The sequence below is a fragment of the Tamandua tetradactyla genome, unplaced genomic scaffold (assembly GCF_023851605.1).
Source record: "Tamandua tetradactyla isolate mTamTet1 unplaced genomic scaffold, mTamTet1.pri scaffold_103_ctg1, whole genome shotgun sequence".
NCBI lineage: Eukaryota > Metazoa > Chordata > Mammalia > Pilosa > Myrmecophagidae > Tamandua > Tamandua tetradactyla.
In genome coordinates this window covers 372399-389064 of record NW_027518261.1, presented here as the reverse complement: position 1 = coordinate 389064, position 16666 = coordinate 372399, and the positions used below count along the sequence as shown (strand labels likewise).

General features: G+C 35.2%; 2 protein-coding genes across 14 annotated transcripts in view; both read left to right on the top strand.

Moving 5' to 3' along the window:
* The window catches only part of LOC143673063 (vomeronasal type-2 receptor 26-like), a 107498-nt gene extending 95225 nt beyond the window's left edge, over positions 1–12273 (top strand). For 7 of the 13 annotated variants that reach the window (XM_077147436.1, XM_077147435.1, XM_077147434.1 and 4 more), the window contains 2 exons: positions 9365–9516; positions 9968–12273. In XM_077147436.1, coding sequence (XP_077003551.1) covers positions 9365–9516; positions 9968–10289 — 474 coding nt within the window. In that variant the 3' untranslated portion in view covers positions 10290–12273. The other 6 variants (XR_013170158.1, XR_013170157.1, XR_013170156.1 and 3 more) reach the window with 4 other exon arrangements.
* Positions 12274–13972: 1699 nt separating this feature from the next.
* Positions 13973–14970, top strand: LOC143673061 (vomeronasal type-2 receptor 26-like). Its single transcript, XM_077147429.1, is given in 3 exon segments — positions 13973–13978; positions 14062–14585; positions 14587–14970. Coding segments are annotated over 3 exon segments (879 nt in total). The 3' UTR covers positions 14936–14970.
* Positions 14971–16666: the final 1696 nt, after the last annotated feature.

Below are 16666 nucleotides of genomic sequence, written 5' to 3'. Positions count from 1 at the left end.
AGGCAGCAGACCATGCTGGAAGGTCCCCTACTACAATTTAGAATTTGATTTGAAAAATAGGAACCAGTGAAGTAGATAGACAAGGAGTGGCCTGGAATATAGAAGAAAAAGCAGGAGAGATCACTGACATGGAAACCAAAGATAGAATTGTTTCAAGAATAAGAGGGAGGTCAATTATGTCAAATGCGGCTGAGAGGTACTATGAGGACATAGAGGTGTCCACTGGATTTAACAACAGTGTAGGCATGAGTAACCCTGGAAGGAGACAGTTTTCATGGAAAAGAAAAGGAAAAGTTTCCCTAAAAATCATTCAGGAGGCAATGAGAAAGGGATAAATGAACAGAACTGATGAAAACAGCCATGTGGAGATTTTGGGTTAAAAGGAGATGCAAAGAAGTTTTAGTCCTGGGACCTATCTTGTCTTACAGTAGTTCAATTTTCCCTCACTTTTCTATTGCTCCATGAACCTTTTGTACTTCCCATTTCTTTGGTGCTAGAGCATTCCACTCAAGGGAGCCTGATAGTTTCAGTCAAGAAAGATATGTTTAAGTATTCCACCAAAAAGAATCTGTACTGACTGTAAGTGCCTCTCACCAACATTTCAGCTGCAGATGTTTTGTTTGTTTGTTGTTTTGCCTTGGTAACACTTTTGTGTGTGGCACTCCTCAGCCACTTATGTGCTGCCCTGGTTCTCTGCAGACTTGAGTCTCTGTGTCTGGTTATGTTTCTAACTCCTTGCTGTGAGTGGCTGTAAGGTCTGCATCTTTGCTGGGAGGAACCTGGGCCTTGCTGCCTCTGTGAGACTCCCAAGCTGCACATGAGTGAGTGAGGAAAAGGAGTCAGACCTAAGTCTGAGATGCAAATCTCCTACTAGCTTATGGGTTGGCTTTCTTTTTCTTTGATTCAGTGTTTGTGGAGTCCTTATATATAGTTTCAGTCAAACTACAAAATCCCACAGTGGGATTTGCCCTTTTATTTGTTGATTCAGCGGGAAGAATTTTTCAGGGGTTGTCTTACATCACCATATTGATGAGCTTCCTCCCCTAATATGTTTATATTTTCTAAAGCTTTTTTGGGTTTTACAGGTGAACACAGTACTTTATGAAAATAATTTTCCTTTTGTTCTAGTACAACAGAAACCTGAAAAACACTGAGTTCAGAGCATTGCCCTTTATATTCTTAAAATAATATAAAATATAAATTTTATTAACATTGTTTATTATCTTATTTCTTAAATGGTTTATTTTATGTTTTTGGAAAATAAAAGTATTTTTCTTGAGCAGCTATTATAGGTATCAAAACACTTTCATTCATATTTCCAGCTTCCCTTTAAGAATTAGCATCTAATAGTCAAAAAAATTCTGGTATGAACACTCTTTAGCTGTGTGGTCTTTGGCAATTCAGATTGCTCATTTGTAAAATTAGAATAATATTAATAACACATAGATTTTTAAGAGAACAAATATTCCCTATATAAATGTTTGGTTGACTAACTGTAAAAGAATTCTGTTGGAACAAATATTTAAAGAAAAAGGTAATTTAAGTATAAATTTCAGTCAATTTTCTATGCCTTGTTCATTCTGGAACTCTATTTTGCTTATAGCTCCATCCATTCCTGCAAAAACATCAACTTGATAGAGGTATTCACAAGGAGAAAATTATGAATGTGAGAATATCATCAACCAAGTTTGACATCTTTGTGGCAACCCAAGGGCCACAACCCTCTCCCTTAGGGGAAGAGAACAAAAACCCCCAGAGCTTTAAGTATATAGCAACCTACAGATCAAAGTACAGGCCAGAAGAAAAACTGCTTCTCCTGAGGGTGAAAGAATGATCATACTACTTAAAAAGACCTTCTGAAACTCGTTTGAATGATTCTTTCTCCTGTATGTTTCAGGAAACCTTGAAATGTTACAAAAAGAAAATAGGTGACTTTGTTAGCAACATGGCAGGCACTCTGTTGGCTCTGTGTTTTCTTTGTCTATACCCACTATAAAACTCTGCTTCCCCCTCTGATTAGTGGAGTTCTGACTTCCTTATTCAAGAATGCTGAGTTACATATTCCAACCAGCTGACTTTGAGAAAAACTTCTTCTGTCCATATGCCCCTGATTAAAACTCATGGGTAACTTGTGGCCTGGCATGTTCTTTGGTCTCAGGGTTGTGTTGAACTGGAACAATTGGCAAGCCAGCCATGAGACCAAAGAGCCTCCTGGTATAAAAGTCATGAGTTCTGGGGTGGGAGACTCTCCTGCAGGAATCCTAGGATGGCCTGCAATGATTTCTCCTGTATGTAAGTCCCATAATAATAACAATGGAGAGTCCATAGAGGGGAATCCCAGGATGGCCTGAAATAATTTCTCCTGTATGTAAGCCTTGTAAAACTGGGAAAGGAGACTCCACAGGGGTAATCTCTGGGTAGCCTGTTTCTTTGATGTGCAGAGAGGTTGTCCACTTTCTTGACTGTACTGCAGTCAGTTAGCCATTTGTGTGCAGTATGGCCAGCTACAGCAGGCTGTCAGAGACAGAGAAAGCTACTGGTTATAGGAAGAAGAGAATATGGGACAAATCCTAGATGGATATGGAGACTTGCAAAGAGTTTACAAAAAAGGAAATTTATCACCTGTGTTTAAGGTTGTGTGGGATTTGGTGAGTCTATCTATAAAATATAAAAGAAAAAAATTTTTGGCATTAAGTAATGCACTGATGTGGGCCTGAAGTTTGATTATTTCTCTATAAAGTAAAAAAAAAATTTTTTTCTTAGATTGTTGGTCTGTTTTTCATAAAAGATTATACATTTTTTCCCTGAACAATGAGTGTAAAAAGCAGAAGTCTGTGCTTTATCAAAATAACTTCTTGTACTTTATGTAAACTTTATCATGTCCTTGGTTATGAATATCAAGTCTTACCACTTTCTAAAAACCTGAATGTTTTCCTTAACTTGGTTTGCATAAGTAACCAAATGTCTATTTCAAATCTGAAAAAGATGACATCTTGCTTTTTCAAGACCAAACTCTTAAGGATATCTTTTTTGTTGCAGACAGTTGTAAAGGTTGTATTGTTTCACCTTCTAAAAAGAAATGAATTGCTAAAAATAATTAAGTACATTTGATCTTTTACTAGTTGCATGAGAAAAATTTAGACAATGTTACAAAAATTAAAAAAGATTTTCTAACCTTCTTTGGCTACTGACCAGCAAAATGCTAGAAAACACCATAATGCTACTAGTTATGGCCTTAATAATATATTTTAAGGATGCTATATATCACAGAAACAGCTACGTTTTCTTCTGTTTCATTGTTTTATTCTAACACTCACCTAAAATTACTTGCAGTTATTTTAAAGTGAAGAACATGAGAGTGGGAGGTTCAACAGGAAGCTATTTTTGAAAACACAAATGAGCTATCACACAGGCTCCAACTTTAAGTGGGGGTGGACACAGATATGCCATGTGAATTTAATATGGCAAGTATTGGTTTTGGGTGGGGTTTGTGTCAAAGCCAACAATTAAAATGAGTTCATATTATCTTTTAGTTCCAGCTCTGCAAAGAAGCTAAGCAGCAAGACAGTCACTGTGCTGGTTTGAAATGATGCATGTACCCTAGAAAAACTGTGCTTTAATCCTAATCCCATTTTGTAAAGGCAGCTGTTTCTTTTAATCCCTATGCAGTCAAGAATGGTTGTTAAAATGAATTAGGTAGAGGCAAGTCTCCACCCATTTGAGTGGGTCTTGATTAGTTTCTGAAGTCCTATAAAAGAGGAAACATTTTGGAGAATGAGAGATTCAGAGACAGCAGAGAATGCTGTTGCATCATGAAGCAGAGTCCCCCAGCCAGTGATCTTTGGAGATGAAGAAGGAAAATGCTTCCAAGGAGCTTCATGAAACAGAAAGCCAGGAGGGAAAACTAACAGATGACACCGTGCTCACCATGTGCCCTTCCAGCCAAGAGTGAAGCCCTGACTGTGTTCACTGTGTGCCTTCTCACTTGAGATAGAGAGACCCTGAACTTCATCAGCCTTCTTGAACCAAGGTATCTTCCCTGGATGCCTTAGATTGGACATTTCTATAGACTTGCTTTATTTGAGACATTTTCTTGGCCTTAGAACTGTAAACTAGCAACTTATTAAATTCCCTTTTATAAAAGCCATTCCATTTCTGGTATATTGCATTCCACCAACTAGCAAACTAGAACAGTCCCCTAGAAACATAACTGTATGCTGCCTATGATGCCTTGTTAAAAGTTGAAGGACTGCCTCAGAAGTGTCTTATGACATTGCAAACTGCCATCCCCATTCAGAGATGGATGCATGATGCCACCACTAAACTCCATTTGGGGAGTGCTAAGCATAGCACTTTAAACAATTGGAAAGCCCCTTAATTGCAGAAATGCATGATATTCTAGGACTAGTTTCCTATTTGAAAAGACAGCATTTGATCCTCCCCACTAATCCTCCTAAAGTGGATTTCAATATAGACAGATACTGAAGTATACATAAGTTGGGTTGGTATACAGATGGAACAGCACATGTGAAGCCTGCTACTTGAACAGCAGCCATACAGACCAAAACTGACACTGATAGAAAACTGGGACTATGCAAAGCAGCCAGTGGGCTGAGCTGTGGGCTATATGGATAGTGTCTGTTCATGAACCAGGAGATAACTTAACCATCTGCACCAACAACGGAGCCATGTACTGAGGCCTGATAATTTAGATGGCCATTTGGAAGCAAGAACATAAAATGCTTGCCCACCAGTGGGAGACCCAAGTTTGACTCGCAGACTATTCACACACACCCCAAATAAAGAACAATGGACAGTCATTGGATGCCTCACATGGGGAAAGGAAATGTAAGGAAACATTTGGACTGCTTTGCCACAAACATATGGTGACTGTCTTCCATGTTTCTGTCCATAGGGTCATCTCCCTACCAGGAAACATTGAGGCACATGCTTTGCCAAACACCCACAGCCTACACCAAATATCACACAAAACCACTGAGTGGCTGCACAGAAAAACGGGGCAATGGGGATACCAAGCTTTGTGGAGATGAACCAAAAAATTTCTATGGCCTAACATCAAAATTTGACAAGTATCAACTCTAGGCTCCAGGTACCAGCCCTTTCTCCCATTGAATTAATGCTGGTCCTATGCAAACCCTGAAAATACAGGTAAAGAGGACCAGTGATGCTACAGGTATTTTAAAATAGAAATGCTTTGAATATATAAATATAAAATAACTTAGGGAGAAGTGATGCTTTTATAACATACAGTTCCTGCTGTGGTTAAGGTTGCTAATTTACTTTTCCAGATCCTGTGGCCATCCTTTCCACTTTGCTCTGTACCCTGACAGGCTAACCGATGGGGAGAGCATTGGGGGGTTTCTTTGTTCTCTGTGCTCCTGGTTAAGACTGACCATGACAAATATGGTCAGACCACATAGGTTGGTAGTGTGTAGCTTTCCAAAAAGGTGACAGATTCTGTTGAATACCCAGGCCTACAGCTGTTAATCCTTCTCTGCACATTTAGAGGAGCTCACAATCCTCTTTAGGTATTGGGTGTAGACCTGAATGCCCAAAATGCTTCACTATCTCTTTTTTATTTCCTTAGCCCTGCCCAAATCTATGTAAATAGTCCTCTCAAGAAACTCCCCTCAATTTCCACCCCTTTGAATTTACCCTCTTTTTGTGCCAGGTCTCTAACTGATGCAGGATGGCCTGAGGATTATCAAGGACTCTTCATACAGATCACTATGTATTGCAAGGAATTGTTGAATTTAGATGAGGATTGGAGCTAAGTAATTTTAAGACATGCCAGAAACCTATGAGAATCTCAAACCTATGAGAATAACCTATGCTTGGTATTGTAGAACTGAGGGGGAGTTAAGTGAGAGTCCTCAAGTTCTGATTTACCCAGGTATGAGGAAAATTATATGTTCTTACATCAGGAGGATAAGGAGGAAACAGACTTATAAGAATGGAATTAAAAGTTCATTTTAGAATTTGATACTTTGAGATTTGAAAAACTGAGGATGAATGAAAATTGAAATATCAACTAAGCAACTGGACGATGAAATTTGAAGTTAAGATGAGAGCTGTTCATTAGAAATATACATTTCAGAACACATCAAAATTAAACTCATGTTTTGGAACTAATCCAAGAAAGCAGATGAGGTCATCAGGCAAAGATTGGAAAGATATAGAAGAAAATGACATATTAGCAAGTTCTTTAAAACCCCAAGCTTTATAACAGTCTAGAGAGAGACACCAAAAGAAATATTAACCCATTCTAATACAGGTCAGCAGCCATAGCGCAATCCAAACAGGTTCTGAAGGGAAGATGTTTCAATCCCATAGAATGAGAACAGACTAAGGTCAACTTTTTGACTAGGTTTCATTTCCCCATGATCAGTGAGTCTCATTTCATGGTGGACTCACAGAGATATTCTGTGTGCAGCATCCTGCTCTCATATTCCTGTGCAGTCTACTTTAAAGGAACATTCAACATTTTTTTCCTCTTGCTTTCTTACTACTGACAACTGTTTGTTTTCCTTTATATTTGGTGGTATTAATGATATTATTTTATAATTTTGCCCGTGTGGGGCTTTTGTTGGGGAGCTTTGGCAGGGAAATATGAAAGGGGTGCTTTCTTGAATCTACTCTCTTCCTGTCTCTGGCTGAAAGTCTTTCAAAATTTTAGGAATAGTTTTCTTCTGTGAAAAACACTTTTTTAATTTTGATTGCTGCTTGTTTGTTGTTTTCTAGATCACTTGTTTTTCATTAATTTAATTGCCAAATTTACCAAATGGCATCTAGTAGGTACAGAACAAGATTATTGATAAACATTCTACAGTGCACAAGAAAGCCCCAGCAAATGATGGTTGCTGAGGTTGAAAAGCCCTGTATTAATCCCTCAATCAGTTATTCAATTGTAAAAATATAAATTCTTCAGTTAACCAAATTGTAAAGTATTTTCAAAGTGTACTGACATTTCCAGATACCTAGACAAATTCCTTTTTTCAAAAACTATCAATTCTCAAATTGCCTAAACTTTTCCAGGACATTTTTTCTAATGTCAGTGTGTCCAGCGGTGTTTGATTATCTAATGTATACTATGAAATAGACTTTTGTTTATCTTGTGAGAGACGTTGTCAATATGTGTAAAATGACATTATGGAGGACCAGTCCTTACATCATTGCAGTAAGATGTGGTGGAACAGATTTAACTATAACTGTGATGTTGACTGCATATATTCTTGTTCATTGTCTTTTATTAAAAACAGGACAAGATCATTGGACATGCCATAAATTGATAGACTCATTTGTAGCAGGAAAAAATTCATTTCCTTTACTTACAGCATATTTGCTTGAAGTAAGCAGAGTTGAAATTCCAACTCTTCCTTGTGACAATACATAGCCCCTTATTGCAGAAATGTATGTGAATAGTACAGATTGTCATTACATGATAGTATCAAATCCAGCCCTTTTCCTGTGTTAAGGCGTATGTTTAATGCTTACAGAAAATTGTTTCTCTTTGAAATATCTTGGTGTCCAAATATGGATAATTCAACATAAAAACTTTTATAACAATAGCAACAATAATCTAAATTTTTCCATGAACATATTTCCAGAGCATAAAATGAAAAACCCCTCAACTAAGGTTTCAAGTTCTGAATTCTATTTTGTCCACAGCACAAGTTTCATCATGAAAAATGGGGAAAAATGCCTAAAAGAACATTGGAAGAACATTTGTCTTTGCTCTTTTGCCTACATAATCAATATGCTCTCTATCAACTGCACATCTGGGGTGCCAATTCTTTGCTGAAACACTATGGCATTTTGTGGCAGTAAGAAAACCATTCTGCAGAACCATTTCTTCTGCTGCAATTACTATTTTATACTATCATCCAAGAAGCCAACACATTTTCCCATAGGAACATTGTATGCCCTGAAATGGGCACATTTTATTCCCCCTTTTCACTGACTATTGAACATGTGCTGCATTTGAAGTGATTACTGAGAGAAATGGTGATCAAGCCAGAGATGTCCCCCTCTTCTGAGATCAGAGGCATGCACAGAATAATAGTGTAATCAAATAGAGTTCTGATTAAGATGCCAGACTGATTAGGTTCAGGATATTTCTTCTTTTGCTCTAGACATAAAAATGTTGGATAAGATGCATTTTGAAAAATTAAAGACACATAATGTGAACAGAAATTTATTGTTACAGGTAAGATGGAGTAAGCACACTTCCTGCTGTTGTTCCCACTGAATGAATTCATAAAACCTGGAAAGAATACATGGGGCAGCTATTTGAGTTTTCCCTGTTGAAAATAATAACAGACAAATGGGAGAAGAATCAGAGAATATGAACCACCATAAAAGTGGTGATGAGTTTACCAGTTCCTTTTATTTGGTATTGCTGGGTCTAGTCTCAAGACAGCCTAAAAACACAGAAAATAAAATTAGGATTAGATTCAGAGAGCCACAGAAGACACTCTTTAGTTGTGGATTGAAGAACAGAAAAGGGTTCTATTAAAACTCAAACAGCAAGGGGTAAATCCCTGTGTGCTCAGTGACAAATATTTTTTTCTTTTCTTGCATTTTACTTTTAGGCCTTATAAGAAGTAAAGGTCAGCATTACACATGAACAATGAAGTAATTGATTTTGTGAAATGATCAGAAACATTGGCTAATGAAAGTGATTTGAATTCATTTTTGCAGCAAAATAATCTGAATAATTCTTCTTTTTATTGAGGTTATGTAAACCTTAAATGACTGTCAAATATACACTTCTCTAGCCTCTTCCTGATCTCTATTACTTCCCACCCCAGTAAACATTTGTAATAATGAAAACATAGTCCAGATGAGGCCCTCACATGCAAGAACAATTCAACACATTGGGAATTCCTAATAATCCTTAACCTACTGAGAAAACAAAATCCCTAAGAGGTTTTATAATTTTCAAATTTTGTTTTCAATTAAGTGATTTTCTTATTAGAATGAGGATACCAGGTGCAGTGCTGGGGGTTAGTCACCCTTTGGAAATCAACACCGACTCTGTGTGAACAGGTCGTGAATTGAAGGTTGACCAGGGGCAGAACAAACATCTGCCTGGAAGCAAAGAAATGTTTACCTACTAGTGCTTTGGCAGCGTGACTGAGAAAATGTTTCATAGACTTGTCCCACATTAATTGTGCAGACCCTTGTTCTGAGCCCATGCTGAATAAGTACTCTAAGGATTGTGTCATTTATTGCAAAAAATCCTAATAGGAGGTATTTCTGAGATTTTACCAGTTACCTTAATGTTAACATGAAATTACTTGCTGTTTTCCCTCTGCTGTTTGTTCTCTTCTCTGTATCCCAGGAACACAGTCCTATTGCATATGCCTTTCCTGGCTACTATCAAGATGGGGACGTCATTATTGGTGGACTCTTTTCTCTAAGAGTGACAGGTGGTGACATGAGAAGCAAGTTTGGCTTTAAAGATAAGTTTGGTACACAGAGTCAAGTTCAAGTGTAAGTGTGGTGTCACCTAAGGCATTTTACATGCACAATGGAAAGGAAATATGAAAAACACATTTTAAAATTACTTATTCTTTGTAAAAGACTTAGAGCATGGCACTGAGGCCTTTTATTTACATCAATATGAGTATGACAAAATTTTTTTTGAATATTTTCCTGAAGTATTTCCTGTTATCTAAGATAGGAACACTTGATACTCTGAATTTTAAAATTCCATCTTCAAATTCCTTAATACCCTGGAATACTTTCTCCCACTTAACCTACACATCATTAAGACAAATTGGTGCAATATGATTTTCTAAGCACTAAATTTCCCAATATTGTTCAACATAAGGTAACCTCTTAATTTCTTCTTTTACTTAGATAATCATGTACTTTCTTTGCATAAACCTTACATTTTCAAGAAGTCAAAATCCCAAAACATGTTTTCTTGTTTGCTTTCTAGGGACCTTACTAATCATTACCAGCATCTCCTGGCCATGGTTTTTGCTGTTGAACAAATCAACAAGGATCCTAATTTATTATTCAATATGTCTCTGGGAGTCTATCTCTTCAATGTTGACTTCATTGAGATGAAAGCCATAGAGAGTTCTCTCTCTTTGCTTTCAGGAGAGAGTCCTCCAGTTCCTAATTATAATTGTAGGGCTGAGAAAAGAAACAAGCTGATAGGTGTAATAGGAGGAGTTTCAACAGGAATATCAACCCAGAGCTCCAGAATTCTTGGTCTCTACAATGTCCCACAGGCAAATAAAGAAGTCTTCCTCTGAATTTAAACTTTGCAATATAGTACTTAGTGTTAAAAAAATTCACTTCATACTTTTTATGTGATTTCTTAAAATTTTGTTAATTATCCTTTTTCCTTTAGAAAACAACTTATTCATGTTATAGAACTGTCTTTGTGTAATAAAATTTCTTTTTTGAGTAACTTAAAGTGGAGAAAAACACCTAGATATTGATAATGGCAATGTTTAATTTCACCAAAGAGAATAGTTTAATATTTTTTGGTATTAACATCTATTCTTTTCCCCATATAATTTTAGAGCATCATAAATAAATTGATTAAATGGGGATTCTATTTACAAATTGTTTTATTTTCTGTTTTCATTATATAATATGAATATTTTCCACTCAAGATAAATTACTCTGGTTAAAACCATTTTTAAAGGTCAAGCAATATTCTTTCTACATGAGTACTTCACTTTTTTCTTATAGTTAGATGTTTAGATTGTTTTCAATTTTCCCCTGCTATAAGGATTATTCAGTTCATGTTTTGTTAAAAAAAATCTCGTTCTACTTATCCATGATATTTTTCTTTATTTATTTTCCCAGCAGTGGCATTTCTGCACCAAATGTTTTCATGATTGTAATGTTTAATCTGGAATTGAAAATTGCCATTTCAAAGTGAACCAATTTACTCTGTCAGCAACTGGTATTACATGCAAACAGTTTGCTTCCTTTTTCCCATTACTGGGGGGCTATTGTTTTAAAGATATTTGCCAATTGATCTCTTTAATTCATGCTATTTTTCCTATTTATTTTGAATTTCGTTATGTTTAAGAGTTACAACTGTTTATTCTTTTATGTATTTGTAATCTTATATTTTTACTATGGACTGGCATATATTGTAATTTTCTACTTTTCTCATGAATTTTCTAAATCACCCTCTCCATCTTTCCTCCACATACAAAATTTCAAATTACAAAAAAGAAATTAAGCCTTTCTACCACATCAAATACAAATTTTTAAAATTAGTGCATTTAAAAAATGTTTATAAAATTTTGTTTGGGAAAATTTTAAACAAATGTTAAACTAGTTAGACTAGCTTAATAATGTTCAGTGTACCTTAGACCCACCTTCAACAAATATCAAAATTTTGTTAATCTTGTTTTATTTCTAATTATTACCCATTTGAAAGCATCTATTAAATGTTATTTTTCACATCTCACTGTAATATTTTATGTTTGTGACATATCTTTAAAATATGACAAATATTCATCTGTAATTTTAATGCATTTACAATTTTGCATTTTTAAAATATTAAATGTTGAAACCTTCCGTTCATCCACCCACTGAGGTAAGCATTTGTTGAGCATGTGTGCACAAATAATGTTTTTGCAGATGATACATGTAAGTGGCTTATTAACCACTTAAATTTAGATATTTGACAAACCATTTACTATAAGGGCTTAGTGTTGGATTATGATCCGGGGTGGACATGTAAATGTGGCCAAATATGATCATTCTAAATTTCATACTTGTTGCAAAAGACAGTAGATTCTGATCTGAACTGTGGTTCACTCAGGCATTAAAAAGTCTGATAGATGAGGAAAAATCAATCAAGAATGATTATATGTACCTTATTCTGAAAATAAATTTAGGGAAAGGAATCCTGGAAACTAGCTAAGGAAACTGTTTCAAAGAGCACAGACAGTGTTATATGCCACTGGTATATTAGGTAAAACAATCTACCTAATATATTTGGTTTTTTCATTTAGCACTTAGAAGTAGTTAGTAGCCAAGTTCTTGGTATTTTTTGTTTTCAATAAGAGAAAGAGTTTATGACTAGGTATGTAGCAGGAAAGCAGGTGAAGAAAATCTTTCTCCCTGAACTACAGTAATTTTGATAGTTTTAATAGAGAAAAGATGGTCAACTTTTATTCTATTTGTTTATTTATTTTATTTTTATTTTTAATTAATTTTTAAATTTTTAAAAAAATATGACAAGAAACACAGACATTCTTAATATATGATCATTTCATTCTACATATATGATCAGTAATTTACAATATCATCACATAGTTGCATATTCATCATCATGATCATTTCTTAGAACATTTGCATCAATTCAGAAAAAGAAATAAAAAGACAACAGAAAAAGAAATAAAATAAAAACAGAAAAAAATTATATGTATCATACCCCTTTCCCCTCCCTTTCATTGATCAGTAGCATTTCAAACTAAATTCATTTTAACATTTGCTCCCCCTATTATTTATTTTTATTCCATGTATTCTACTTGTCTGTTGACAAGGTAGATAAAAGGAGCATTGGACACAAGGTTTTCACAATCACACAGTCACATTGTGAAAGCTATATCATTGTACAATCATCATCAAAACATGGCTACCGGAACACAGCTCTGCATTTTCAGGTAGTTCCCTCCAGCCTCTCTATTACATCTTGAATAACAAGGTGATACCTACTTAATGCATAAGAATAACCTCCAGGATAACCTCTCAACTGTGTTTGGAATCTCTCAGCCACTGACACATTTTGTCTCATTTCACTCTTCCTTTTGGTTGAGAAGGTTTTCTCAATTCCTTGATGCTGAGTCTCAGCTCATTCTAGGTTTTTTCTCAATCCCTTGATGTTGAGTCTCAGCTCATTCTAGGATTTCTGTCCCACATTGCCAGGAAGGTCCACAACCCTGGGTGTCATGTCCCATGTAGACTGGGGGAGGGTGGTGAGTTTGCTTGTTGTATTGGCTGGAGAGAGAGGCCACATTTGAGCAACAAAAAAGGTTCTCTTGGGTGTGACTCTTAGGCCTAATTTTAAGTAGGCTTGACCCATCCTTTGTGAGAGTAAGTTTTATATGAACAAACCTCAAGACTGGGGGCTCAGCCTATAGCTTTGGTTGTCCACACTGCTTGTGAGAATATCAAGAATTCAACTTGGGGAGGTTGAATTTTCCCCCATTCTCACCATTCCCCAAAGGGGTCTTTGCAAATACTTGTCCACTCACTGATCACATCACTCTGGGATTCATTGAGGCATCACTCTGAACAAACCAACAAAATCTCATGTCTGACCCAAGGTTCCGTGTACTTATGGTGTTCAACCAAGCTATCTACATAAGTGAGATTAGGAAATACACTAGTCAAAATAAAAATTTTGTACCAAATAAACATGTTTTGTTTTAGTCTCACACATAAGGTGACACCTTAAAATATTAATTGCCATCTATTTTCAGCACCCTACAGTAATGGCATTACTTTGGTCTTCCTCATGAAAAAATATTTTAAAATTTGTACATTTAGTCACTATCATTATACACTCGAGGCATTCCTAGATTATGAGGATGGTCAACTTTTAGAATAATGAGCACAGTGGCCCCAGATGATGTAATTAGAGGTGATGTAATGATTGAACTTGTGCAAACTGATCATGTGGCCAGTCAAAAAACATGTGCATGAAATGGTGAAATGAGGTATAGGTGACTTGGAGAATAAAGTCTAAGCTACTGCACATGAGTGACCAAGTTGTTAAAAAACAATTGAAAGAGAAATGGGCATAAAAGAATGGTCGAGTAGTTTTGAGAGGGAATATCAAGAGAAGTATAGGAATAGCATGTATATATGTAGTGTAAGCAGTGAAAATTAAGTGACGAATTAAATGCAACATATTGCTATTTCTTAATAAAATTTTTATTCATTTTGTTTCATTTCTTCCACTATGCATGTAAGAGGTAGGGTGGATATCTTAAGTGGTTCATGAGAAAATATCAGGATGTTAGGTAAGCAGTAACTTTGTGCTCTCTTTAGATCTCCTATGGTCTCTTTGATCAGAGTCTTGGGAACAGAGCCCAGTTCGAGTCTCTTTACCAGTTTCCTGTGAGGACTGCCTCTCTGCATAAGGGCATTGTTCAACTAATGTTGCATTTTGGTTGGGTCTGGGTTGGCCTTGTGGTTCCTGATGACCTCAGAGGGGAAATATTCCTCAGGGACATGACAGAGGAAATGGTCAACAATGTACTCTGTGTTGCTTTTACAGAGAAGATTCCAGAGTTTCCTGTAGCTTACACAGTTACTTAAGTTAGCAGCCAGGTTTTTCTTCAAAAATACAGAGATACAAATGTCATTATTGCATTTGGTGATACCTATTCTCTAACGAGATTTTTATATACAACCTTTTGTAATCTTCCATTTGGTAAGGTCTGGGTCACAACTTCTGATTTGGATATAACTACATTACCCTTTAAACAAAGTGTAAGTTATATATATTTTGGAGGAGGCTTATCATTTTCCTTTCACATAGATGAGATTCTTGGCTTTAAAGATTTTCTTCAGTGTTCAGCCTCCAAAATATCCTCATGATATATTTATTCAGGATGTGTGGTCTATACTGTTTGAATGTGTATATTTTGATGAAAATTGGAATAGGGTATTGATACAATGTGAACAAAATGGCACCCTGGATAGTCAACCTCTTCATCTTTGGGACATGAACATGTCAGTCCAGAGTTACAATGTCTACACTGCTGTGTATGCTGTTGCCCATGCACTTCATGAGGAACTCGCACTGAACCTGGAAGGAGAGACATTGGACAAAACTACAAGTTTGGCTCCACATCCATGGAAGGTAGTAATAACTCATTCCTTTCTTTTATTAGGGCAGTGGGCTAGAATTGTACACTAAATTTCTGGATTAATGATCTTTTTATCATTATAATCAAATTAGAGAAATAGTGGTTATTTTGTTCAGAAAAGAAGTTCTTTTTTCCCAAAAAAATTTTGGAAAGTTTTTTATTTCCATCTTCAAAATGTGATATTTTCATCTTGAAATTGTCCATAATATTTGAGAAATTACATATCAGAATATAAACATATTCACTCAGTAATATTGAGACTTTTATTTTTATCCATCTTTGAAAGTTCATTTACTTTTATTTGATGCTTTATTTTGGTAAAAAAACATAAATATATAGCATATAGAATTTTCAGAGGAATACATATAGACTTTTAGAAGGGCCTCACATGTATTTTGATCCATATGTGAAATTTTAAAGATTTTTGTTGTTGTTATTAAATGGGGTCTAGAAAGGATAAGTTGCTTCTTTAGATTGAAAATGGACAAAATATGTATCATGGACTGAATTCAAGTAATTGAATTTTAATCATGCTGTATGTAAGTTTATCTCCAGATCCATAGATCTTTCTACTGAGCTATGGAAAAAAGTATCAAATCCTTTTTAATTTACTACATTTACTGTATTTCTTGAAATTTATTTTCCAAGATAATTTGAATAAGATTTCATCAAAATTAAGAGAAGACTCATTCTTTATTATCTGAGATATTTTCAAAGATTTCTATACTAATATGACAATGAAAGATTAATGGAAAAATTTCAGTTGAGTGCACAGTGTTTAAAGCTTTTTCCTATGTTGGGTGCATTTTTAATTATTTAAATATTCCATTGTGTTTGCCATTTGTAGTTTTAAATTAGTAATACATCCCCAAAATGCCCTGATTTATATTACCGAACCATTATAATCTATATTCTGGTTACCTTGTCTATAAATGCTCATTGTGATCTGTCAAGTTTCTCCCCCAAGACACAAGTAATTTTAATGACAGTTTCTCATATGTCCTTCTAGAGATAATTCACATCTAGGCAGAAAGGGGCAACTATGTTTGTGCACTCATTCATTTATTCATTTCATTTCGAAAAAAAACAATAACTATAACATGCATCAGTCTATGTTGCATATATTGTTCCCCATCAGCACTTTCTCATAAGAGCTTTCTCAGTTTTTACATTGTGGCATGCTAAATCAATACTTTATTTAACCACTCATTCATTTATTTAACCAATCTAAGCCATTTAAGATATCCCCATTATGAAGTGATGCCCAAGTGATTTGCTCATTTTTGTATTTATTCTCTTCCTTTTTCTTATTGACATCAATTTGAAGAAATTATTTACAAAATCTTCTGGATGTATGTATTGATAATATCTTCTTCTACTCTGTGGGCTGACATATCTCTTAAAGTTCTGTTTTGATTAACACAAGTTCTTAACTTCACTATTGTCTTATTTATCTTTTTCTTTCTCTTTTTTTAATTTTTGGGTGTGTGCTTTTTGTCTGTTTGAGAGAGAAATCTTTGCCAATTTCATAGCAGTGAAGTTTTCCTCCAGCTTTATTCTGAATACTTTGTTAGTTTATATTTCACATTTAAATCAGCAATACATTTGAAATCAATTTTTCTCTACTCTAGAAGGTAAGATATCCAGATAATTTTTATACCACAGAAACCCAACTAACCCTGGATGATTTCATTAGAAAAAATATCCTCTGAAAATTTTTTTAGGTGTATCAGCTTTAGTCATAATTATGTGACTCCTTGTATGTGGAACTGTTTCTGAAT